The sequence below is a fragment of the Drosophila willistoni genome, assembly GCF_018902025.1.
Source record: "Drosophila willistoni isolate 14030-0811.24 chromosome 2L unlocalized genomic scaffold, UCI_dwil_1.1 Seg168, whole genome shotgun sequence".
Taxonomy (NCBI): Eukaryota; Metazoa; Arthropoda; class Insecta; order Diptera; family Drosophilidae; genus Drosophila; species Drosophila willistoni.
In genome coordinates, this window is record NW_025814047.1 from 3,101,751 (window position 1) to 3,129,552 (window position 27,802).

General features: G+C 35.8%; 1 protein-coding gene across 1 annotated transcript; it reads left to right on the forward strand.

The window, feature by feature from the left end:
* The first annotated feature begins 4,905 nt into the window (after window positions 1-4,905).
* Window positions 4,906-27,785, forward strand: LOC6640689 (cell wall protein DAN4). The gene is made up of 2 exons (XM_002063647.4): window positions 4,906-5,733; window positions 27,013-27,785. Exons 1-2 carry the CDS (start codon window positions 5,293-5,295, stop codon window positions 27,502-27,504), a joined length of 933 nt encoding a protein of 310 aa, XP_002063683.1. The 5' UTR covers window positions 4,906-5,292; the 3' UTR covers window positions 27,505-27,785.
* Window positions 27,786-27,802: the final 17 nt, after the last annotated feature.

A 27,802-nucleotide genomic window follows, 5' to 3' on the forward strand; every position in this document is an offset into this window, starting at 1 on the left:
AACTTTTCATTTTTGGGGCACAGTTGTGCTGGGAACTTCCTTCTCATTTTTATACCCTGTAGAACTAGTGGAAAAATTGGGTATATTCGAGGTGTGATTAAGATTTAAGAGGATTAACACTGTGAGTGGAGTTAAGGCAGCTGAAAAGAAAATTTAAATGATTTTTTAAATAAAAAAAAGCATATAAGGAGATTTTTAAAGAGCTTTACATAATGATGTATTTACAAAACATATAAAGTTCGGACGACTTAATGTAGTCTTTAGTTGATAAGAAAGAGAGGTTGATTGAATTAAATTTGTTAATCAAGACTTATCTCTATAATCATGAGTCTTAAGTTAGGCATTCACAAAGATAGCTAAAACTACACGATGCAGACGGCCAATTGACAGGGTTCAAACGTTAAGGAAACTCTTAATAATCGACTTATTAAACATAGACATAAATATGACTGTCAGTAACATAAAACGTCAAACCTGAGAGAACGGTCAAAAACAATGACGTCAAAAACAATGTTACAACAAAATAACCCTTTTTTTAAAGATATTAGATAATTTGAGTAGTCAGATCTCAATTCTAGCGAACAGAATAATATACTTAATACCATTAATAAAGTTACGTTTATTTTAGCGACTTATTCTATTTCATTCCTTAAAATGAGCAGACTCGAGGTCATTTTCGGGAAAGCAAACACGATCAGGTTGTCTGCTCATTCCAAAGATTAATAATAATACCAACATATCTACATATATGTAGTATGTAAATGCCAAGCACGATTCGGTTTTTACAGTCTCATGTTCTTTGAGTTCTGTAAACCTTTATTCATTTTTCGAATTTTAAATATTTTGTTCCATAAATTTGTTCATTTTACCTTTCAGAAAGCGAACTTTGGACCGTTGGAACTTTTCCAATGCTCGATTAAATGTGGCCACAAAATCATTATAAAGTGTGATCATTTTTTAGCTGGCAAAATTTCTATTTTATACACGACAATCCTTTTGAAATCAATTAAGTAATATATGGCTTTATATATATTACATTAAATAAGGGTTCCAGAGAGATGGAAATAAAACCAAATCTAAATTCAGTCAATTCAAAATGGTAATCATTTTATTCCGAAGAGCACAGCATTGTCTCTAAATATTTATCTATAACTAATGCCAATTAAACTTCAACAAATATATTATTGAATAAGAAGACAGTCAATTGTCATGCCGTTAGCATTATCAACATTTATAAATATATAAACAAAAATTCTCTAAACACATTTCAAAGTCCTGAAGGTGTTGTCTACCTGTGGGAATTTCAATTGGTTTTACATGACGTTCATTTTGTTCGATGTGAAGTGTTTGTTACTTTGGGATTCATGGCTCCATCAGGATGGGCACTTCAGAGGCAGTAAGTGACTAGGTACATCATTATGCACTCTAACGAAGCTTTTACAATGTGGCACTTTTGTTGTCACACAGTGGAATAAGCTGAATGAATCACGTACTGGCTATAATTAAAAGATTAAACGAGGCATCAAGTAAATGTAGAGATAAAACGAAACACTAGGGAAATACATACATACCTTACTTAGTTAGTTAGTTAGAGCTACTTGTTACACGGTATCCACTAGTCGATGAATCGTAAAAGAAATTACTTTTCTGTTTAGTTTTAGTTTTTTCCTTTATGCTCCCATTGCTAACAGCATTTTCGGCACACCACAAAAAAATGGTGCGTAATTGAGACTGATTGTGGTGAATGGGGGATGGGGAAGGGGAATAGGGTTATAGGAAAGCCTGTAGAACTTTAAGTGCTATGTGGAACACTATTTGGGGATATTGAGATAGTTGTGTGTGTGGTTGCCTTGGTCATTCAGTGTAACACAGAACCAAAGAGAGTGAGATGAAGTGGAAATGTTTGAAAAGTTTTGTAAAATTAATCATATTTAATTGGAAATAGTTTTTATCCTTACTTCCTTCTTCGGTTTTTTTGGTTTTGTTTGTTCGTTTTTTTTTTGTTTTTTTGTGGCCTGTGGAAAATATTGAAATATTTGCTACTAAATTGATTTTCTTACAAAATGTTGAAAACATTTGTAATTGCTTTTTTGAACAGAAATGTTCAATTTATCACGTATATGTCTTTGCAAATATTTACTCATGTCTGTCAACAGAGTTTATGTGTGTATGTGGGAGTGTGTGTGAGTGTGTGTGAGTGTGTGTGTGGTTAGGAGGGGAGGCCACACCTACACAAGCATCAACACACAAACATATAAACATGGAATCGTCTTATTCAGTCAGGCAATCTATTTGCTTATTAAACTTCTCTGCACTTCATTCAATTTAACACCAACTCTCTCTAGGCTTCTCTATCTCCTGGCTTCCCTATTTGGTCCTGGCTCATCAATATGAGGTTCGTGCCACATTATCAAATGTATTTATTTGCCAAACAGCAGCAAACTAGGACCCTAAAGGCCGTACACACACACACACGTGCACACGCACACAAACATACATAAAGATAAACTAAGACACACTTATCGCTGGCCAAGAAGAGATGAAAGATAGCTAAAGAAAAGAGAGAGGGAGAAGACGTTAGAAAGGCCGCTGGACACGCTCTAATACGTGTATAAAGAAAATAAAGGACACTTGTCTTCCTTTTTTGGGTGGCTAAGGAAAAATATGGCGTACGTTGACAGCTTAACGTACATAATTAATGTGACAATCTAAGGATATGTGCGTGAGTCCCTACTCTAATAGATACATATATGTTTTGTGTACCCTCAGACATATATCTAAGAGTTTATGTCCATGTGCATTCGCTGGAGATAAACATGTTGCCAAAAAATGTTCATTGACATTAATTGCAAAAACACCAACAAACAAACACACACACACACACACACACGCAGAAAACTAACAATACACAAACAAAAACCAACCGTCAACTCATTAAATGACACAAAAACAAGAAACGGCCATAAAATACCAATAGAAACTTCTATATCGTATATATATTTGCGTGATAGGGAAAACCGACATTAAAAGTTTTTATTGCCAAAAAAAAAAAAAAAGAAGTAAGGAAAACAGCGTTGGTCATGGTGAAACGCCGTGCAGACAAAAACAAAAAGCATTAAATTACTTTATAATCCGTTTATAGCTTTACCCGGAAGTGGCCGAGACACACACACACAAAAGCGCACAGAGAAGGGCCCCACAGAAGCCCCCAGCAGCCCATGGCAGCCCTTAGCAATGGCAGGCAGCATCAGCAGGAGACGATTGCTGGAGTGCCGACAAAGGGAGAGAAAGAGAGAGGACGACAGAAAGAGAGGGAGCATCAACAGCATAATCAAATCAAAGATTACGTTGAAACATTGAAATTACATATAGAGTACACAGCACTGACACACACATTCTCATAGTTCTGTGTGTACATAAACACTGCGCCTGCTCATCACTTTAGTTGGTTATCTGCTTGTTGTCCTCGACCCTTGGTTAAAACTAATGTCTGTGATGCAACGTTAAAACCCCTAAGCAAGGACTTATAAATACCTCAATTTCAATGACTAAGCATAGTCCATGAAAAGCTTATAATAATTTCTTATAACTTTAGACTACTTTCTGAAATGTTTGGTATTTTAATCATAAAAAATTGCAGCCACACTTTTTTAATGTTTTCAAAAACGGACTATAAACAGAAGAGATAACAAACATAGATCGTAATTTAATATATTTAGAAGTTGTAAATTATAATATTTTGTATAAATAAAATTTTTGATCTTATAGTTTTCATATAATATGGTCCTACTATTAGTTATTCTTACTGCAAAGGTTGTAAATACTGCAAAAATAGCATTTAAAATTATTAAAATTTTCAAATTATGTTTTTGCACTTTCATAGCATGTCAAGTATTTATAAACTTTATAAATTACATTTTAAAATAAACAAATTTTTAATATCGGCCCCTCAAAATATGCAATGAGCAGCAGATTAGTCCATTTTTTTAAGATTATAAACAATTTTTGGAATACTTCTCGGCTTAAAACTAGTCTTCTTCTTCTTTAAAGTTCTAGTAAATTTCAAAAATAATCAGAATTTTTGTAAAATAAAACTATATCCAATTTCACATCTCTGAATTTGTCCTTAATTGAAGGTTATAAGATTGTAGGGTATCATTAAATAACATATTTGGCATTTAATTAGGATATGTTAGCATTTAGTAATTGAAATTCAATTGTCTTACTTTTATATTCAAGATGTCTTGAATAAAATAGTTATATACTCTATTGTATTTCCTTCTTTTATGTGACTACTTTCATTCCTAGTCAAGTTATAAACAAAATTGACTTCAATATAAACACTAATGATTATTCAATTAGTTGCACGAATTGTCTTAAAACCCTTATTAGAAAAAAACGTTGTTTACAACTACTTTTCAATTAAACTCCTGTTCCAACATCAAATGTAATTACTTTGCGTTTTTTCATAAAGCCCAGAACACCCTTTTTGCAATTGGCCACAAACAGTTCTTTTACAGACATACATACATATAAACATATGTAATAGTAGACAAGAGAAAAAAGTGCTGCATAACATGAGGCGCCGCCAACAAACAATTACAAACATAAAGCAAAATGCGCGCTACAACTTTGACCCTCTCATTCTACGTGAACGTAAACAGCAAACTACAACAGCAACAACAACAACGCAAATCAACTTCATTCATGCCAGCCAATGGCATAGTACCGTTAGACGTTTGCTTTTTGCACTAACTGTGCCTAACTTGCTCATGCGCAGACATCAACGCTCTCAACTCTCTCTCTCTTTCTCTCATCCTGTTGCTGTTTTGATCTGGCAACTCTGTCAAACAACTAACTGTAATGAAAGCAGCAGAAATTGTGCTATCAGTTGGCTTGCTGGCCTCCTCGACTCATGAACGTTGCGGTGTGTGAAAATTTTTGGGGTCTATGCGAGAGAGTGTGAGCCTGTGCGTGTGCGTATGCTTGTATGTGTTTTTGTGTCTGCCAGAGTGTAAAAGTGTGCGTAAGCATTTAGTGTTTGTGTGCGAGGGCGCCAAGTTATTGTGTCTTTAACCACCGAAAATATCAACAACCACAACATTACAGACATTTTCAAATTTGAACCACCTGTCCCAAAATTCACACACAGCTTCCAATAGAAAAAAAAAATACAGGCAAAGCAAACGAAAAAAAACTGACTAAACCAAATAGAAATTTGTCAAAAAGATTCCATTCAACGCTCTTAAGTAGGCAACAGTTTTTTGGTATTCTCTTACTCACTGGCTCAGTATGGAAATGGATGTCAATCGTCATGATGCTAGCAATCTAATGACCATTTCATTACGTTGCTCCAATAATAACAATGGAACACCCACAACTTGCCCGCCAGCTTCCACATTACCAACAACGACAACAACTACAACAACAACATCTCCATCAACATCAACCCGGCCCCCCAGTGGCTGTTGCGGCATCTTGAGTCGCCTCTTCTGTGTGAGTCGCCACAAGGCCACCCAATCGGTGGCGGGCAGTGAACAGTGCAGTAATCTTCAAGAGCCACTCACTTTAATGCAACGTAAGGCGGCAACAGCAACAACAACAACAAACAGTATAGTGAACCGTCTACCGGCAACACAGAAACGCAGTCGACGCACACCCCAGGAAATCTATTTCGAGAGTCGCGGCAAATCCTGCAAAAAGCTATTGAAATTCAATGGTAATTCTAATAAGGTGAGTGTACTTGCATTCGTAAGTGATTTCGATTGTATGTGAGAGTCTGAGGGGTGTGAATTTCAAGCACCAAAAAAAAATGTCGCGTAAATAAATAAAAGTGCCACGGATCAAAGTGAATAGGAATTTTAAGTAGATTTCCACATGAACGAAGACAAGAAGATCTTAAAACTCCAATTATTCAACATGCGACTACTTAAAATGCTTTCACACTCAAATCAATTTATGTATGATTAAAATCTTTGGAAACATTTTTTCAAACTTTTCAAAACCTTGAAGTCGTAGTGTGCGTGTGATTAAAATCTTAAGAGCTTCAAGCAATTTTTGCAACTTTTTTATAAATCCTTTAAATTACTGTGTACAAAACAAACTTATGATATTCATGCCAAATCAAAGCTAATATTCTTAAGCAAATGTTAACCCGATATGCATTAAGTCGAAAGATTTAGTTAGTAGGTATTCAAAACTGTCTTTAAGTAGCTTTAAATTTTGAGTTGTTAGAATCTTTTTTATAACAGCAAGTCAAATTTTGTTATTCATTTAAAATCCTGGAATTAGATATTTTAAATGTCAGGCAAAGAGAATTTACAGCTTTAAAAGCTTCTTTTATTGATTGTGTCAACAAATTTTTAATAAATACTTATCTGTTAAATCAAAAATTTTTCTCTAAACTTGTATAGCTTCTAAAACGAGAATTTCACACATTTTAGATCGTAGAATTATAATTTGAAAAATATGCAAGAAATTGCTATTATGACTAAGAACTCAGCTGCTAAGATGGAAAATTTGTTAATAAAAATCAGGAGATTATTATGACTAATAACTTATCTGCTAAGATGGAAAATTTGTTTATCAAAAACAAAAGGTTTAAACTTATTTGAGTTTTAGATTCGGGAACTTTACACATTTAGGTCCTAGATATACGCGTTTCACATTATTTGAAGTTCTCGAATTACCATTTAAAATCCATTCAAGAAATAGCTATTTTAAGTAAGGAATTAAATCCCAATATTGAAATTATTTACTACAGTAAGTTTAATTTGCAAAAATTTCAAGCATTTATGGGAAGTTTCTTAATTAAGTGTTCAAAAAATTGCAGCTATGATAATAAAAATAATCAATATAGGGTTTTAGCCGGCTTAAGGTCAATAAATCTTTATAAGATTTTTAATCCTATGATTAGAATTGGATGGGGAGGCTGTCTGGATAGTTATTTCAAGAAACACTAACTTCAATCATTAACAGACTTAGCTAAAGGATCCAGAGTTGTAATTGCCGTATCATATCTTCAACGCTTTAAGTAGTTGAGAATTGAAACTACAAAGCTTGCAACTGCAGGTTTCAATATAGATATCAAAGCAGACGTTTAGGCTTTTTGAGGTCTTGGAATAGGTTATGCTAAGCTATTCGAAAATCGAAATCTACTTAGAGTTCTTTAGATTTTTGATTAGCTTAACATATCCTATTAGACTCTATCTACTTAGAGTCCTATAAGTCAGAACATTTGAAATATAAAACAAAAATATAACTTGTTATTACAGCAAATAGAAATTAAAAGCTTCTTACAGTTCTTGAATAACTAAATTCAAGCTATTTGAATGTTTAAATTCGGGATAAATTTTAGTGTAAGTGGGGCAAAACGTGAACCAGTTTCAGTATATTGAATTCTAGGTGCAACTCCTTTCTATTCGCAAAGCTGCCAATACTCCAGGGTTATAGTCTCCATTTCTCACTCTCAGATTTCATATAAATACATTCTCCACTGTGTATAGATGCGTGTGTGAGCCGAGGTATTTGTGTGTGTGTGTGTGTTCCCTTTGTTACAAATTTTGGAAAATTTGTAGTCATAGCTTGGCCACGTGTATGTCTGAATGTGTGAGTGTGTGTGTGCGTTTTGGGGCCTAGGTGAGTGCTAGAGTGAGTAAGAGTAAGAACGAAAGAGTCAGAGAGATACTTTGCATATAAATCATTTGGCATTGTGGCCAGGACGCAATGCGCTTATGAAATATTTCGTTTGTTTAATGCGGCAAAGGGCTTTAAGGGCAATATATGCCACATACTACTACTACAACAACAACAACTACTTCTATACAATCAGAGAAAAAGTGAGGAAATAAGAGGATGATGAGAGGGGGAAAGTGCAGCCGAGCTGCACACTAATTAAAAACGTGCAAAAAGAAAAGCCAATCAAACAGGTCGATGCACAACAATGGATGTTGCCCCCCAAAAAAAACGAGAAAAAGAGAGAGAGAGAGAGAAAATAAAAACAACATTCACAAAAACAAAATGCACTCACATACGTTCATACAAATGTATGCAGGATGAGCGAAAGCAGAAGCAGGAGCAGGATCTGAACCATATGCACAATGCAATGTGGTGGCTGTCCATGCTTTAAGCATGGAGCCAGCCCAAGGCACGCACTGAAGCGCAAGCAACAGGATGAATTTGTTAAACAACACGAACACCAAAGGCTACCCCAGAAATTGTGCTGAGAATGGGGCAAGTTGGAGAGCTCTAGATGGAGATGGGGATGGGAGATGGAGCTGAAGCTGAAGCTGGCCAGTTCTACATGTGAAAAGTGAAAAATGAAAAACTCATTCGCCCTATCAAGTGACATCATCAATTTCAGTCTATTTTGCCTGCTACTGAACTGCAGTGCCACCAGCCAACAACAGTAACAGCAACATCAGCATGAGTACGAAGATGTAGAAGGAGCAGAAGGACCAATGCCAGAAGACATTAACACCAAGAGTTGAGGTCCTGTGGACTGCAAGTCGCCTTTGGCATGAACTACTCGATGGGTTACAAGGGAGTTGGAGAGTGGGGGGTGAGGGGTCTAGAAAGGTTGGGTTAACGAGCTGGTCTTAAATGTGAATGGAGTTGTTTGCCCCAACCAATGAATTCAATTTGGGGCAATGTTTAAGTTTTCGTAAATTTTCGGAAAATATATTGGTATATATACATTTTCTTTTTAGATATGTATCTTTCTCTCCTAAAAGTAACTGTATGTAGTTCCTCCCCATTTATATACATTTACATTTACAAGGGGGTTGCTTCTTACCTACCCCCACTCCCACACATCGATTTTATAATGAAGCTATACCTATACCAAAAAAAAAACGAGGAATAAAGTGTTTGTTTTAAATTAACGGGGTAAACCGGGGGATGGTTGTCCTGTGTGGGCGGAGAGCGAGGAGGGGGTTAATGTATCCGATAGCAAAAACCACCCGAAAAAAGCAACCCTATAACAAAAGGAATTATTATTGGTATAATATTGCATTGGGGAAATTGCAGGAAATATGCAAATGAAATACTTTATACGATCCAGAAAGGATTTAAGGCATTAAATTTCCTTAGCCAAGGATTCTCCATTTGGGTCATATAATTATGCCCAAGATGCGTATGCAAATCAAACACAATTTCCTTTAAAAGAAAATGAAGAGTATTATAAAATGTACGACCTCGCAAACTAAGCGGAAGTGACTAGCCTGTGGTTCTAGTCAGTCCTTAGCCCTTCTTGCTGTCCATCTGTCTCATCTCTCTTTCAATGTCTGGCCATGTAAGCTCCCCCATGGTTGTATGTGTGTGTTTGTGTGTGTGTGTTTGCATACATATGCAAAAAAAAAAGTGCCATCAACATTGCAACGTTGTAATTGCCAACAGACAGTGAGGAGTCCAAAGCAAAAGAGGCAGGAAACGACACACAAAAAGAGAGAAAGAGAGGGAGAAAGAAAGAATGGGAGGTGGAGAGCCAAAAGCTGCAAACTGGTCTCTGCCACATGTCCTGCCAGCCAGCTAAAAGTCCTTCAATTTGCTGGTCAGCTAAGCGAGGTTAACTTCAGCAGTTATCTAAATCAAGATTTTTCAATTAACTTTACGTTTGTAATACATTTCTTATGGTGTATACTTTATTATCTTGTTTAGGTGTAGTTTGTAGAATCCTTTTAGCCTATTTTAGACTGAATATTTCATCCTCATGGATAGAAGTTTAAAATGAAAAGTTTTCCTTTTTGAAATCTTGAAAAGTTTTCGTTGAACATGTGAAAAGCAATAAAGGTGTTCATAACTTTAGAAAATCTTGACTAATGGAAAAGACATAAAAACAAAAATAATTCATTTTCGTTCAACAACAATTTGCAATATATAATCTTATTATACCAGCTGAACTTAATATGACAATAAGAGATGTGAACAATGTTTACTAAATATTAACAAGAAACTGATCAATATTATTAAACTAACAAATGAGACTAATTACTAATTGCTACCAATTACGATACAAAATCTTGACCCACAACACACAAATCGAATGCGTGAAGAAGGAATGGATACATAAGTGATGTTTAGCTCATTAGACAAACTAAAAAATGACCTAAAAATAAATATTTTAAACTTGCTATAAAAATATCAATCTCACTTTGAAAAACCCAACGTTTAGTTTTTGGTATAAAACTCATCATTATGTTGCCTTGGCTCAATAATTTTACACTTGCATTTATAAGATTTCATATTAAAAATGCAAAAAAGAAAATGCTCTTTATATTTGGTATACAAAAATTAAGAATCTATGGGTAGAATAAATTGGAAGAGTGTTTTTCCGGTTAATGAAAAAAGTGTATCTCGTTGAGGTTTTTAGTTTGTCTAACACTTTTAATGATTGTTTTCCTAGTTGACAATTGACAATTCATATTTTAGCCACACCCAAGTTAGTATCTCTAAAACTTAAGATTAAGGAGGAGGGCAATGAACCAGGTTATAAAATATAAACCTACATATTCTTTCTAGTCCAATTTACACCACATTTTGTCAACAGTCCTTGATGACAGTTTCAAAGGACATTTATATGTGACAAAAAGCCTGGGAGAATATACATATATCTTTTTGAAAACCTGAGTCCTGGGCGAACAATAAATGAAAGCACCAAAAATTCTTATAATTATTATTATTAAAGTATGGGATATAGTTATAAACTATCATCCTAACTATATTTTACAAGCACTGGCAACACCAAAAATTAGAAATGACTCAAATCATGTGAACCTAAAATTATTAAGAAGTAGTTGATATTTTAAGCCAAGAATACAAAAAAATGTTCAAAAAACGCAACAATAATTAACTGCCTATTTTCTGAAATTTATTGGACCAATTAGTTTGAAATTTATACCCTGAATCAAATTTGAAACTAACCATACATAAGTATATAAAGTTACAAGATATGGCAGGGAAGATAACACAGTAAAAGGGTCAAAGGTGACTATTAGACTAATTAGGCCTTTCTAAGTAAGATGAAATATAAATAAGTTACTTCACTAACTAATATTTACTTACTTTTCAACTAACTTAGACTTGTCTATCAAAGAGTTAAGACTTATATATGTTTTGACTGAACTTAATTATAGAAAAATGGCATTTAACATTTCTTTTCTTAAATATTTTGATCTCAAAAATAACATAATTGTCTTGTATAAATAATGTCTTTTATAATGAATATACTTGTCACTGGTTTAATTGAACGTTAGTTTCTTTTAAAACCCCTCTCGTCTGTGGCCATCGTACTCTGACTGAATTCTGCGACATTTTTAGCACACGGCTAATGTGTTTGGGCTACTGAGGCTTCTCCTGCTGTTGCTATTGTTGTGGTGCCACTCTTACCACTGCTCAGACGGGTGCAAAAACGAACAAAAAGAACTGAAAAAAAAAACTAAAACTCTTGGACAGGAAGCTTGTGGCCAGTCAGCTCTTTGGCCTGAAACAGAAACTAACAACTGATGAGGCTGTCAGTTGCTTTTGCTGTTTATGATTTGAGCCACAAAGAGCACAAAATATACAAACAAATTCATTATAGTCAAGGTCTGATTATGGTGATGATGATGATGATAGTGCAGACTGGTTCAGTCAATTGAAGAGTAAATTTATTTATTCTTTTTTTTTTTTGTTTATTTAATGGCAGAAAGAAAAACAAAGAGCATGCAAAATAAAAAGTCATGAAAAATGAACGGTTAAGTCAAGTAGTTGAAACTGGCTTTTTTTTCTCTCCATTCCCTCCCCCATTTTGGAGGACTAACTTTGAGGCAAAGTCAACCCAAAAAATAAAAAAAAAAAACGACTCCCGACCCGGATCTCAAACCAAAGCCAAACCCAATCCCGATGGCGATGACGATGACAAGGGTGCTTTGCCGCCTCACTGACTAAATAAAATTGGAATTTATTATCATGATTTGTAGCAAGCGGAGAAGAAGCCAGAAAAAGCAGCAGAAGCAGCAGCAATAACAGCAACAGCAACAGCAACAACAACAAGAACAACAACAACTTAGAAAGATAGAGATAGAGTCAAAATGGCGGGCATAAAAAGCACATCCTATACTGCCTCCTGCCTCCTGCGCCCCCACCCTCTTCATCCAAACAAGTCCGCCAACACTCTTTCACTCTCTTTAAACTGTCTGAGTCAGAAACTTGGGATAAGTAAGCAGACTCTTTCTACAACTGATTTAAATCTCATGGCCAAAGTTCGACTCACGCCCATTTCGAATGGCCAAGCCGTTTGGCTTTTGTGGCTGGGCGGCATAAGGCGTGGTCGTGGTTGGATGCAAGAAGCAAAAAAAAAAAAAAAAAAAATAGAGCTTAACTATGCATTTCTGCTAGTTTATTAGGGGGCTTAAACCAGCTGCCAGAGCAGCTGCTAAGGCGATTTGCCATCAGTAGCCCACAAGGCGTATGCGCGACCTTTTTACTAGCCAACTGCAATTTTTTCAAGTTATTCAATGCCGCAAACTTGACTCGTTTCTTTAAGCTATTTAACAAATTTATATTTTTTAGGTAAATGTATATGCGTATAAAGAAAAATTAGACATTATCCTGCTATGCAGTGCCAAGTGGCAGGTTGATACAAAAAACGTTAAGTATATGCAGCAATAATTAACTGCATTAAGCCAGTAGCAAACGAAGACTGAGATAGAAAGCACTCTCTCTCTCTCTCTGTATGTCTTAGGCCAAGGAGCAAACGAAGTATCTCGTCGCTCTCTGTCACACCTTCGTCTACCTCTCCACTTTCATCTCATTCAGGCGCTTCTTGCCGCCAGCTTAACTTGGCATTAACGCAATTTGTCACAGCAGCCTCGAAGAGCAGGCAGCTTAGCAGCAGACCCCGAACTTTTGGCCCCCCATACACAAGAAAAAAAAAAAAGAATAAATAACAACAACAAAAAAGGAACATTATTTATGCATGCTTGTCTGTATGGGTGTATGTGGTGTGTGTGTGTGTGTGTAGGTTGTCTATTACATAGAGCTGACAGGTGAAATGAAATTGCGTGGTCTGGGCATTTCGAAAGCGTTTTCCAAGAAGGCCACAACTTACATTTTAAATGCAAACGGCATGAAAATGAAGAAAAAAAAAAATTCCATAGAAAAAATACACATTGACAGCTACAAAATGGTACAAAAATGTGGTCTAAAGGGTCGGCCAATAGCAAAGGACAGCAAGAGCCAGAAAGAGGGGCGAGTCGGGGGTAAAAATAAACCAAGTCACTGCACTAAGCCAGGTCAATACGTACAATGAGCAGACAGAGAGCGAGAGACTTCTCCATTTCGAAGTAATCTTTAGAAAATTGTATGATACACACAGGGGGTCATTCAATAAGTAACTACGAAATGCATCCAGTTAGTTTTTTATTTTTTCAATTAATTTTCTAAACACATTTAAAGGTCTTAGAAGCTACAAAGTCTCACTTTATTTTACATCAATCAGAATAATTTTTTATAAACAAAAATTTAGGTTCTTGAATCGGTTTCAAACATCATTAAATCCTTGAAGAGGATTTTATAATTCAATAGGTCAATTATCTATTCTTGTACCAGCTCAGTCGATGAACATCTGTTAGATTCTTTTGTATTTGTGGAATAATTTTCTATTTTGAAATTGAAATTTTATCAAGGCGATACACTAATTAGTTCAAACTATTTAAAAGTGAATCAAACTGTATAATGGGAATCGATAATTTCGATTTTGATCAATTTTTATAGCACTGAAATAAGGAATATAGTTGATTTTGTTACATGTTTTAAAGAAAACCATATTTTAAGTTGTCATATCGATATTGAATATAGAAAAGCACATGAAATTTGGTTTAAGTCGGATTGAAACTAAGGAAAAAGTATATCAAACCTTTTAATTGCCTGGTAAAGGTCAATATAAAAATGTTACATAGATTTTCAGCTTTTTTTTTTCCAAATAATTTAATATCCTTTAATGAACTTCTTCAGTAGACAAATTATATACACTAACTGTTGTTTAGTCCGCAGTGGAATTTTGTACTTATCAAAAACTTGGTTATGCTTTCAAAGTCATCTCAAATTAAGTTAGATGCGAAAAGAAGCAAAATTGTTAGTAATAACTATTTAAAATAAACTTCTTCTAAGTAGTTAAAACTTTGATATCACATATACATATATTATAGCCAAAAACAAAGGTTTTTTTCTGCATTCCTCGATAGATGGGTTGTTTGACTGGCCCAGTAAAAGCAACTTAACAACGACTCTTAGGCTAGTTATCGTCTAAATAGATGACCATAGTTGCTAGTACCTGTAAAAAGCTAGTTAGATTGATAGTTTTCAACTATATCCTATTCAAAATTATAATAATTAAAAGATTTTTGTGATTTATTTACATCGTATAGATATATCAAGTATCCAAACAAGAAATTGATTGTGAAACTTTTTTAATGCTTTTAAAAAATCTGATTGATTTGACAATTTTTGGATACTTTAATCGCATGTCCTCCATTAAGAAGCATTCTTTCTTTCATGCATTATATGCATTTTTGAAGCCCTTTTTATTAGTAGTTAGATCAGTTGTCTATATCATGATGATGAACACCTTGAGTATTTGCCTTATAAGACTTTATTCTGGGCAAGTGTTTTCTTCAGTTAATATTTCATAACAAGTATTAACTAAGTAGTATTAATAATTCCTGACAAGTATGAGCTAAATAAGAACTTCGTTTTATAAAAAACGTTTTATTCTATTTTTAAAGATTTAGACAGAGATTTTTCTCTCCCGCGAATCTTAGTGAAGATTCTCCCTATCTTTTTTGGCTGCCTTACCAATAGTTTTAAAATCTGTTGCCTAGTATTATGCGCTTAGAAATATTTCCTAGATTTGCGCGTACTTTCAAGATTTGTGGATTTAGGTTTTTAAATTTAAAATATGCTGTGCCGGCTCGAGGTCAATTCGTTGGATAAATATAAAAAAAAGTTTGTTTTTGTTTTACTTTCCAATAACTTAAATTTAAATTCTAAATTGAACAAAAAGCAAGTAAAATCTTCATTAATATCTATAGTGCTTTCACATTTTCTTTTTGAGGATATTTTTGACCCACCAACTCTATTGCAAGTAAATATCAAAATTTTTCTTGGCAAATCTATGGAACGCCCCTCGTTTAGAATAATCTCTATAAAATGCAATTTAAAAAGTGAAATATTTCTTGGAAAATCTTTATGCCACTGATTTCATTTTAACTTTAATAGAAATTCTTTACATTTTTTTGCGCAAATCTTTTCACTAATTTTACTGAGTCATATTAAAGTAGAAATTTACCTTAACTATGCCATTCCATATTTTCGTGTTGGCAAACACAATTTTATGACACACAGCTGCCGCTTGATGAGCTCTCTCACACACACACATACATACGTATATATATATATTCTTGTTCTTTCTGCCTCACATGTGTTGTGTCTGAAATACGTTTTTGGCTTTAGGACTTTGATGGCAAACAGGATTTGTCTGCCAAGAGAAAAAAAAAGAGAGAAAAAAATTAAAAAGACATTTTGTGCCAAAATTAAAAGCAATTTCCTTGGCCAAAAACACAAGAACAAGCAACCTGAAAAAGCTGCTCAATTTCCTGCCGCATCAATTTAATTCAATTTATTTACTTTCTCTACGTCTCAGTCTCTGCGCTCTCTCTCTCTCTCTCACTCACTCGTAGTCTGTGTGTGTGTGTGTGTTTGTGCCAGGCTAATTCAATAAACTAGACAACAAAATAAGTTAAATTTTATGCACACCCAAGTGAAGAAGAGACTTTTTGCCTGCTTTAAAATATCTTCACAAAGGGTCTAAAAGCCTGGTCATGACTGAACAGAGAGGAGAGTTGAGAATGTAGATGGAGTGGGGGGTTGCTTGGGGAATGTGGTAGGTGGATTTTGGCATGGCTTTTGCAAATTTGACGGCTCGACAGGAAGGCAGTCAGCAAAGTCATACCGTCCCGTACCAGCATGGCATGAAGCGCGTGATATTTGATGGATATGGATGGCATCACTGATATGCTAACGTGATGGCAGGCCAAAGAGTGGAAAGGAGACGAGTGTTTGGGGAGTTCTTCAACTTCAAAAACCGCCTGCTCCAATTCGCCTTCACGAAATGCCTTCTTTGGCATGCCTTTGATGTGTTGCATCTCGCATACAACACAATGGGATCGAGTTCCTTATACAATGCGATAGAAGCTTCCTTTGGAAGTTAAGTGTATGATTGGCAAATATCTTTGAAATATTCAAATGAAAAAGACATTTTTTTACTCTCTCTCTCTCTCTGTGATAAACTTGTTAATAACATTGACAAAAAAATGTACGTTGCTACCTTGACAGCGAAACAGTGTTGAGCAATGTAAAAATTTAGCAATTTAAATTCAATTATATGACCTTCAATCTAAATACTTAGTAAACATTTTGATATAATCTATTCGATTAAGTTGAAATCAGTTTTGGCCACCAATCAAAGTCAAGGCAACTTGGTTAAAGTTAATCTCTGATCTTCCTAAGGGATAGGATTTTTTTATGGCTTTTCTTTTAAGTGCTTTTTACCCTTTCAGTTAATGAAATTAGCCCATTGTGCAATGGGTTAATGTTAGGATGCTGCCTCGAAAGAAGATAAAAAACAATATCTTGTCTTTAAAGCCGACTTCAAATAAAATGGTATTTTATGTTAGGCCAGGCCGGAAATGAAACACAAGTATTGCCTGGAGGAGGGGGGGAGGCAACGCCAAGGGTACACACACACACACACACTTTGAAGGCAACTGTCGACGAGGTTTTTATGTGGCGCCATATAAATTTCGGGTAGCTGGCATACTTCAGGCGCCGCATTACGTTTATGGCCTGGCTAAATTAAACACACAAGAAGGCAGCAGCCAAAGAGCCAGAGTCAGGGCCAGAGAGTCCTTGCTAAGGAATTGAGGGAGTTTGGTGATGGAAATGTAGGGCGGGAGAGGGAGGGCTTTCTGGTTGGTTGGGAAATTTGCTACAAGTTGCTTTATTTTATGCGCATATTTGCGCATATTACTCATACGCCCCGGCTGGCATACATCTTCATTTAAAGGCAAATGTCTTGGTATACACCAGACAAGCAAGAGACGAGACGAAACAAAACGAAGTCGTTTGCTTTTATTTTATTAAATTTTCATTTCATTTCGCTGCCCCACCCCCTCACCGATTTTTACACGCTTAACATGTTGCATGTTGACTGCTGCCAGAAGGAAATCTCTCCCTCATTTTTTCCCTCTGCTCACTATTTATCTCATTCCTTTGCTTTTTCGAATATAATTGAGGGGAGGATAAAATGTATAGTATGTATATAGATGTATATATTATACGTACTTGCTGCTGATTCGTTGATTGCCAATGAAGTTTATAAGCAGAAGGTTTTTGCGTTTCTCATACTTATCGTTGATTTCGGCTCCTTTTCCTTTGGCTTGGTTTTCTTCTTTTTTGTTGTTTAGGATAAGGCTGATTTATGCTCCCCTGTTCCCAAAGCTATTAAAGTATGAATGCCAAGTCTTCAGCTGCACGGATGTGGGTTAACAGTTTCCCTTTTGTAACCAGTCAACAGGCACTGGCAGTGGCGCATCCGTTTCATCCCAGGGGAGGACATGCCATGACCTGTGTATCCGTATCTGCTGTATCGCCAAATGGGTTATTGATGAGCTATTTTGCCAACTTCTTGCTGACTTGGCAACAACAACAACAACAGAATAACTTTTCTTTTTTTTTTTTGTGCACAAAACCGGATTTAGTTTTTGGGCTCACAAACGTGACTGGGACCAATTCGAGTGTAAATAAAATGAAAAAGAGACTGTTAATGAGACAGTCTCTTTTTGTGCCACAAACTACATAACCTACAAACATGAACTTTTGGCACTAACTCCAACTAAGTTGAAGTAGACACGCCTATGACATGTGGCAAGCAACTTTAAAGTGCCAGCATTCTCAAATTTCATTAGAGCGCGTAACAACTTTAAATTTGTGGCACATGCGTGGCATGCAGCAGATGCAGCTGGAATTTCCACTACGGTTTGCAGTTGCTGCTGACACCGCACTTGTCACATAAATGTGCTTAATCTTTTACACCGGCAAAACCTCCCCAGCTGCAGCCCCACAACGAGACCAGGCCCAGGCTTATTCCCCACTAACCATTCACAAGAGTTCCAATAGCAGCAAGCAAACTTGCAACATTGAAAGACCCAACTGCTTAACCACAGTGGCAAAGAGATTGCTCAAATGTGGGCAATGTGCAAAATTGTATTCTATATGCTAATGCTTGCACATAAATTTATCCATTTCGAAATGCATAAAATACATGGCGAGACAATCGAGAAAAATCCATTAATATCAATTTTATCCATTCGCATTTTCAATAAATGTTTTAACTTCACCGTCGCTTGAATGTAATTGATGTTTTAACATTAATTTAAACTTCTTTCTTACAAGTGTAAAATTTTAAGGTAAAACTGTTTGTCAAAAAAATCAAATTGTTTCCATATATCTATCTAAAAGTTCTTTCTTTAGACTTAACTCTATGACATTGCTGGGGTCTACTACTGAAAATTCAAACAACATGTCGTATAAGTAATTTCTCTTTGTTAATTAAATGGGCTCATCTGATGCTGCTGAATGAAGAAAAATATGAATATGAATAAAAAACAAATTTTGAAATAGTAAAAGCATTATTGAATTATTTAAAGGATATAAATTGGATTAAATTTCACATTCGTCTGGTTTTTAAGTATGAAACTTCATAATTCTTTCATATATTTTAAGGCCTTTGTTTTCAGAGAGTAGCTAAAAATATCAGAGATCATTCTTACTCAAATTGTAGAGTTTTTTCATTTTACTTTCAAAATCATCTAGCTACAATCTAGCTAAATTCTAGACAACAATCAATAATTTTTTAAAAATTTATTTTTTTAATTTAAATTTGCTTATCATTCATATTTACCTATTCTTTATGGTAATCTATGTTTAAGGTATATAATACAACTTACAGAATACAGACTGCAATACAATACTAAAATATATCATTGAATAGAATATAAATTCAAAACAATTTAAAAAACTAGAACAATTTTAGAACAGCATTTTCGGCACATATTTATTTTTAATAGCAAAATGTTTTAGTTTTCTTCAAAATCTTGAATTTAAGCAAATTATAATTAAGAAAGGGACCATCTATAAATCATCTAAAGTAAATAAATTGTATTACACTTGACATTCGCTAGGTTTTTAAGTAAAAATTCAAAATTTCCTTCATATATTTTAAAACCCGGATCGAGGTTAATCTGCAAAAGCAGCACAAAAACGTTCATTCTTCTTTTTCAAATCTAAAAATATCTTTTGAAACGAAAACTAAAGAAATTAAAAGTTTGCTTAGGTTTACTTTAAACAAAAAGTGGGAAAGAACCTGATAGGAACCTTAAAAAAAAGCGGTGTAACTATTATAGTAGTCGAATTGACTTCTAACTAATTGAAACCATATTTTTCTCTCACCTGAAACCGTGTTTTAAAATCTGGACCCAAAAACATCGACTTTGAAAAATAGAATACGTGTTTATAATTAGTTGAAGTAAATAAATTGTTCGTATATTAATTAGTGTTATATTAATTAGATGTAACTATATTAAAAATCGTTAACTCTGACTAATATTTTGACTCTATACAAGACGAAAAATTGATTAACTTCAAATAGTTGTAAAGACGTTCCTACTATTTTTCAAAGTGGATATTTTTGGGTCCGGATTTCAAAACCCAGTTAAAGGTGAGAGAAAAATAGTTTCCTTTTAGTTAAAGGCAGGATTAAAATAGTTTTAATTAGTTAAAAATCAATGCGACTCACTTTAAAATCATTTTCAACCAAAAAATTGGCCATAAGCTTCTAAACGACTTACAAAAACACTTCAGACAGAACAAAAAGAAAGATTTTCTCAAAACAAAATACATTTTAATGCACTCTAACTCTCAAAAATCTCATCATAGTGGTTTGGCAAACAAAACTTCTAAGCTTTCATTTTAAAATGGTGTAAACCTAATCTAATCTTTGGTGAAGTTTCATTCTCTCTTAAAAGAAAAATAACTATAGCCATCACCCATGGTGCCTAAAAACTAACTAAGTATCACGACGATATTGTGTAAGCTGTGGCTCGACTACCACTACCACAGACACTCCCCCCGCGCCCCGCAAGTTTGTTGTTGGTTGCTCCTGGTTATAACCACTGCTGCTTGTCTAACATATCAAATTTGTAGCTACGCATATCCTTGTACTTCTCAACATGTCAACTGCGGGCTCAGAGGAAAGAAAAAGTTTGTGCCGTCGCCTTCGTTTTCGCCTTGCCGCTTGTAGTTTGGTAAAGAACTTTAATTTCTGCATTACTAGAGATGACAAGGACCAAGGACGAGACGAGGTGAATGTAGAGGCAACAACCGAGACACATGAAGCAAAACTTTGCCATATAAAGTTACGCTTAACAACACACACCAAGAGTACGACTATGGCAAAAGAAGGCGGTAAGGACGAATATGGGGGGGTGGGGGGCAAAGCCACTCCTCTTTAACTGCGGCCTTAATACAACTCATTAAATTTAGAAAATGCTCGCGGCAAAAGTTTCTGTTCTCGTTGACATCTACATTATATGCCGTAAAAGAACAAGAAATAAGAACTTTGGCCAAGACTCGGTTTACTTCAAATACTTTCAGATACTATATATCTATCTCTATGTAGTCTGGCCCAAGGCAATTTCTAAGCTTGAAATTTAAGTTTTTTTACGCCAAGCAAAAGTTTAATTGCAACGGATGTTGGCGTGTAAATTATTTTGTTGCTACCATCTTCTACAATATCTTCCCGCCTTTCTCTCTCTCTCTCTCTCTCTCTCTCTCAGACTTATTCTCATCTTCATTGTACACCCTTCGAGTGTAACCTCCAGTCAGCAGTTTACGCCTCAGTCTTAGAGTCTCATTTTCTGTGCTAATGAGCAACTTATTAAAACTTTCCACTTTCCTGGCAAAGGCAATTTGAATGGGTTGCGCGTGAGGGGCCTAAATAAATACGAAAATGGTCAGGGCCAATTGAAACCAAAGCCAAAAATAAGAGATAAGTTTTGCACTACAGAAAAAACACGAAGAAAGAAACAAGCAAACAAGCGAAACAAAAACGAAACTCATTTACGCTAAGAAAAATAGTAATAGAAATAGAAAACTTCAATTTTCCTTCCAGAGTATTGTGTGGGTGGAACAACAGCAACTAAAACCAGAACTCATTGAGAAGTTTGGCTAAAAGCATTGATGCTCTCAATAAAAACAAAAGCCGCTGTGGAGTAGAAATATCGTGTTTTTTGGTAATGGTTAAAAGTACGACTAGGTAATCACCTGCAGTTTTCTGCAAACATAGCAAATTGCTTTCCATTTGTTTTCTTCTCTTTTTTTTATCCTCTTAGCACATGCAAATTTGTGTGTCTATGCAAATGATCAATGAGAACTTAACAAGGCTAGAACGGTCCTTCAAATGGGGGACTATCAAGTTGAGCTAAATATAATATATACAAATTATGCTTGTCCCAAGATAAATAGCCAATTGAGAACTTCAATAAAGTGTCGGCATAAGCAAAAATTGCAAAATATATAAACAATAACTATTAAGAAAACGTGTAAGCAATTTATTAGTTCAATATCTGAATCCGTACCTGAATTTCAAACACTTTCTCATATCCATTAATGTGCCTTTCACCTTTATACTCCAATCCCCCAAATGCTTTTCTCTTCATTGAACGCTTACTCACACAGACATCCCCGAAGACCCACAATCAGTCTTCGGCAATATAACTCGATAGCATATTGTGCGAAATGAATGAAAATGAGGGGATTTTGTCGCAGAGTTAGGAAGGGCTGTGTGGGGGGAAGTCGAAAGAGGCTAGGGTTTTTTTTTGTTGCCCTGTTGTATTTTGTTCTGTTTTTCTTTTGACACATCCTGTTTCTTATCCTGGGCGTTTGTACTCAAGTTTGAAGTGCTTAGACAATCGTGTTGAAGCTTTGATTTTCGAGCTTAGGCAATGCCGAAGTCTTGTGTAGCATACTTATGAGGGCTGGTAATTAAGTTGAAGTGCCCCGATATACATATATAGGCAGAGACGCAGACAAACTCACACACACACACACATATACAAATACACCGATACAAAGACAATTTGCCTAAGTAATGACTGATGGGAGTCAATGACGTTCAAGGAGCAGGACCAGAACCCAAGAAATGAATGGACAGACGAACGAACAAACGCAGTTTGGGTAAAAGTGTTGAAATGTCTGCAGCACTTAATTAATTAATGTCAGAAGCGAAATGAGAAAAGTTTTACGAGAAATCGAGAAAGAAGCATGAAGAGAAGGCAGAGAACTTGGCAGCTATTTGTTAAGTTAAGTTCGAGCTAGCAACCGCCCCCGCTTTCAATATTTGTCAATGAACTCATTAAGTAAATTAATAGACAAAGTTACCAATTGCTGACAATGGAAATTGTATTTACTGTTTTAAGGCAAAATCAACGCCAACTCGAATAAGCGAATGTCCTCGTCGTCGTCGTCTTCGTTGTCTTCTTCTTCTTCTTCGTGTGAATGGTGGCAAAAGGAAGTTGGGAATAGATGTGGCAGCAAATCGGAAGCGCATCTTGTGGTGGCCATAAAAATGGGCATGCAATAAAAACCCAAAGTCAACAAAACAGAGTTGCCATAGAGAAATCGATTATTATTTTTGGTGTGGGGTATGTGGAGAAGGTGAGGGGGTTGGGGGGGTTTGGTTTGGTGAAGCAAAAGCGGCAACTCAAAGAATTCAACAACGACGACGACCTAGTCTCTGCCACGTTTTCGATTTCGCTACCACCTGATGTCCTGACTGGGAAATTGCCAACGTTTGCAGGAAGTGATTTTCTAGCTCTGTCACTCGCCCTTTATGTGTGTGTGTCTCTCTCTCTCTGTGTGTGTGTATGTGTGTTGTGTGTGCGTTGGGGAATTTTATGACCCTTGATAGTGGCAAGCGATTTGTTGCGTAGCATTGCATTTTCAATTTCTGCAACGGGAGTTACTTTCTTTTTTTGGGGCACCTTTGAATAATGCAATGTCTCCGCATACTTTTCTCGCTCAACCTTCTTTCGACAGTTTTTATTCCTTTTTTTGCTGGCAGCTTATTAAGGACGCCCTGTGACTGCCAATGCAATTGCACTGCCAAAAATTCTCCTCTTTACCCTTCCTTGTTCCTTCATTTTTGTGAAATTTTCAAACACGAGCGCCCAATTTGAACTGCAGCAACATAAGCTAACATCGCGACAACTATGTGTGCGAGTGTGCGAGAGAATGTATGTGTGTGTGTGAGTGTGAATATGTCCAAAGTGACAAATATGTAGCACGTGCCTTGACTTTGCTTTTGGGGGACATAAAGACAAAAGGGAAACGATATGTTGGTGAAAACTTGAAAAACGTATGAAAATGCTAAGTGACTAAAAATTGATTAAAATATTTCATTAAATGCTAAAAATTTATGAATTTTTTCTTAAACAATTTATTATGTAGTTCTCATAATCATTGCATTTCCATGCCATTGCCTCAGCTGCTGCTCCAACTCCATCTGCTTGGTTTGGTTAGTGGGAGGAAAAAAAAAACCACTTGAAAATCGTTTAATTTTCATTAATAGTCAAGTGGATTTTCATTCGGGCTTAATGTGCCATGCCAGGACATGGCAATGCATTGCCATGATGGCCATTGTTTTTGGCCAACGGGCTTGTTAAATGCCGTTAAGCGTTAACAAAGACAGAGACAGAGACGGACAGATAGCAGCAGGAGAGGCAGATAGATAAAGGGTAAAACTGAATAAAAAAAGAAACCAAACCGAAGCTTACTGAAATTAAATTGATGCATTTTTAAGCGTTGTCTGTGGCACATTAATTTTCCGCAATTTACCTGCCCCGCCGCCCCACCTTTTCCGCCTTCCCGTAACCCTTTTGATCCGCCATATAAGCATTTTTTTATTTCAAAGTCACCACAAGACCTGCCCCACAGATGTTGGTGAGGGGTGGTGGGGGGTTTGGTAAGTAGTAGCAGCGGGAGTTGCATTTGCAGTTGAATCCCAAGCTGGAAATGGAGCTGTAGCTGGAGGCGAAGCCACTTCAATTTCAAAAGGCAAACTCAACGGCAGCTGTGGTCATTGGCCGCTGGCCTCTAGCCAGAAGTTCAAGCTTTTTCCATTCAGTTTTCATTCTCTTCTTTTATTTTTCTCTGCAGCTGCAGCACATTATTTCAATTTTGTTTGAGTTTTCCTTTGATTTTTCCTGGGAAGTTTCATTTTTTTCTTAGCATCGTTTTGGAGGCCACATAGTCCATAGCCTTTGCCATGGCCATTGTGCGGCTAATTCAATGTTTGATTAGCAGAAAAATATTTAAAATAATTTCACCGACTAGCTATGCCTGATTCTGTTTCCTCCCCGCTCTCTCTGTGTGTCTGTTTGGGCCTCGTCAGCTGCCAATGTATTAATTATAAAAGCCATGAAACCACAAGCATGGCATACGAACAGGAGATTCCAGCATTGCAAATTGAAGTCTGGTTTTGGCATTTCGACCAAATGATAAACTAACTAACGGATTTTATTTATGGCTGCTGTTGATAAAGCTGCCATATGCCATATGCCACATGCCACAACAGCAGCAACACCAAATGCGGTTGCAACAGCAGCAAAATATCAGTTGGCAATAAAAATAATACACACCAAAAAGTGTGAGAGCAAAAAAAAAAAGATGGCAGCGAAATAAATTTCCTGTTAAATACAGGCTTTACCAGCATAATGAAATGATTACTGAATATTGATCTAAAATCACACACAATTAGGCCCAAAGTGCAGGGCTTTGTCTAGTTATTGTGGTTAAATTAGGCCAATTTGGCTTGCCATATCAGGTTTCTGTCAATCTGTCCTTATTCCATTTTAAAATTCAATAATTTTAAATGATAATAAACAAAGATAATTTTCAAATATTTTCAATTCCTTCTAAGTCCATTCTCGGCCTTTGTTCAACTTTACGATCAGAAAATTTAAACATCTTTCAAAAAATTTAAGCATTTTTTTAAAAGTTTTCTACAGAGAACTAAATATGCAAAATTTAAATTTGTTTTATTGACTTTTTGTGGGTTAGTTGGACTAGTAAATTAGACTTATTAGCTTTAGAACGAATTGTTCCAGAAAATAATCATTCGATTGAGTTTCTGAACATTCTTTTTCTCAGCAGAAAATGGGTTAGGGTTAAAACTTAGATAGTGTTGGTAAACATGTTTATAGATTCTTTTATGATTATGTTAGGTTAAATTCAGGTTAGGTAAGGTAAGCTTAAGTTGGGTTAGTTTCATTCATAGGACATCCATTCGAAGACCCACATAGTCAGCGGTCCGTGGTGTTGTGATAAGAGCTGTTAATTTAGTGTTTAAAAACAACAAATCTCTTAATTCAGTGTTGGTAAGCATTTAAAATTATTTAGGTAAGCTTAAGTTAGGTTAGTTTCATCCATTGGACATCCATTTGATGTCCCACATAGACCGCGGTCCGTAGTGTTGTGGTAAGAGCTGCTGATTCTCTGTTTAAGAACAACAAATCTGTTAATTCAGTGTTGGTGAGCATTTAAAATTAGGTTAGGTTAGGTAAGTGTAAGTTAGGTTAGCTTCAGCCCTTGGACATCCATTCGAAGTTCCGAATAGACCGATTGCGGTCCCTAGTGTTGCGGTATGATCCGATAATTTAGTGTTTAAAAACAACAACTCTTTGTAAAGACTGTTAATGACTGTTGGTAAGCATCTAAAATTGTTAAATTTCAAACTATGTAGTCGACAAAACTGTAGAAGCGAATGTATGTCACCATACATGAATAAAGTTAAACTCTTTTGACTCAAAACTTTCAAAACGAAAACTATGTCAAGTGTCAACAATAGAGCAACAAATTGTTGTGATTGATGAAAGTGTTTGATTAAAAGTGTTTTGAACAATGATTGCTCATAATTTGGAGTACCTTAAGCACTGTTTAAAGTAGTTAAACGAGAGTTAAAGATGCCTTAAGGGTCATGTCGCTCTTTCAACTCAAAGATGTAGAACATTTCAACATTTAATTGTGACATAAATTCTCATGTTTCAACAGCAATCACAGCAGTCTATTAGAGAATTGCAGTTAGTGATTAGTTACACTTTGTGTGTAAGGTTTTGAGTCAAAAAATAGTTGCATTTAGTTTAGTAAATAGAAGGGAAAGTTGAAAGCTAGACAGTTGAGTACCCACTAGTCGTACTAGTTACCTTAACATAAGAGACTTTCTAGGTAGGAGCGTAAAATTCAAAATTATAGAATTCATTTTGTCTTAATGTTTAAGTAATATACATACATATGTACATAAGACTTAGCAAAGATCAGGCAAAATATAATACATATAAAAGCAACATAATCATAATCGCAGTTCAAGTTCAAGTCCTTTGACAGATTTCTGCTTAATTTGTCACCTGTAGTCAATCTTTACTGTTTATACATTAATGTCCAGGCACAATAAAAATGTCAAAAGCAATTTGATGTTAATTTTATGGCAATTTATTTTCATCAAATTAAACTTCCGCTTTAATGAGTAACAGTCCAAATTCAACGTGTGTAAATGAGTGAGTTGAGTGAGTTGCGAATGCTGCTGATCGGAGAGCCACTAGGTAAATCACTTCACTGGACGCATGGAAACAAATTTGCACTTTTTGTAATTACGATTTTCAATTAGAGACTAGTGGAAACTGAATGGTGTGCGACAACAGGCAAAAACCAATTTGCAATTGGCTACCAACTAAAATCTCATTCTCTCTTACCCACTTTTTCACATACATGCAATTTTTTTTTTCTACCTTCCTTTCTGTCCCTGTCGTTGTTGTTTTTTTGCTGTCCTTTTTACATTTTGTGTGGCGTTTCTTTATTTGCCAGATATTGCTGTACCCGGAGGAAGGATGGGCGCGCACGGCCAGCTCTAGCTATTGGACCATAACACCCTGCTGGTGGCAACCGAATCGTTGTCGCATTGTCGAATGCTCTGGCACGCAACGTCAGGCCACAAGGGCACGAATGGTGCCGCTGGAGCAGCAGGGCTCGTTACTGATTGCCGGACACTTTCGAAGGACAACAGCATCTGCCTCGGCCTCTGCATTTGCGGCCTCCTCGTCAGCCTCTGGCTGTGCAGCGTCGGCCTCTGCATCTGGTGCGACAGTGTCGCAGCTAACGGATAAGTCACAGCCCGCTTGCAATGATGAGTTCAAGCTGTATCTGACATCGAACATCTCGATGGAGGACTACAACATGGGCTACTGTTTGACTGGATTTGTGGAGCGTCGCTGCCAGCTGACAAACACCTTTCAGATGACTCACTTTGCCGTCATCAAACGGCAATGGCCTCAGCCGTCCAATCTGAGTAACTCATAAAATGGGCCCTTTGTGTGATTTTTGATTGTATTTTATTGGTTTTTTTTTGTTCTCTTTTTATTATGGTTTAATTTAATCGTTTAGTATTTAAGTGTGAGCGAGAAATCGAAACTTCATGTGCAATTTTTAGGCAAGCAACAAACAAAAGGTAAATAATTAAACAAAATTTTGGTCAAGGTGATAGTTAAAACTAAAATGTATAGCATACTTTGCAGCGTTACAATAGGAATCAAAATAATTGAGCGCATAAATAAAAGAGAAGCTCTCGATTTTTTTTACAAACCAACAAAATTTCTAA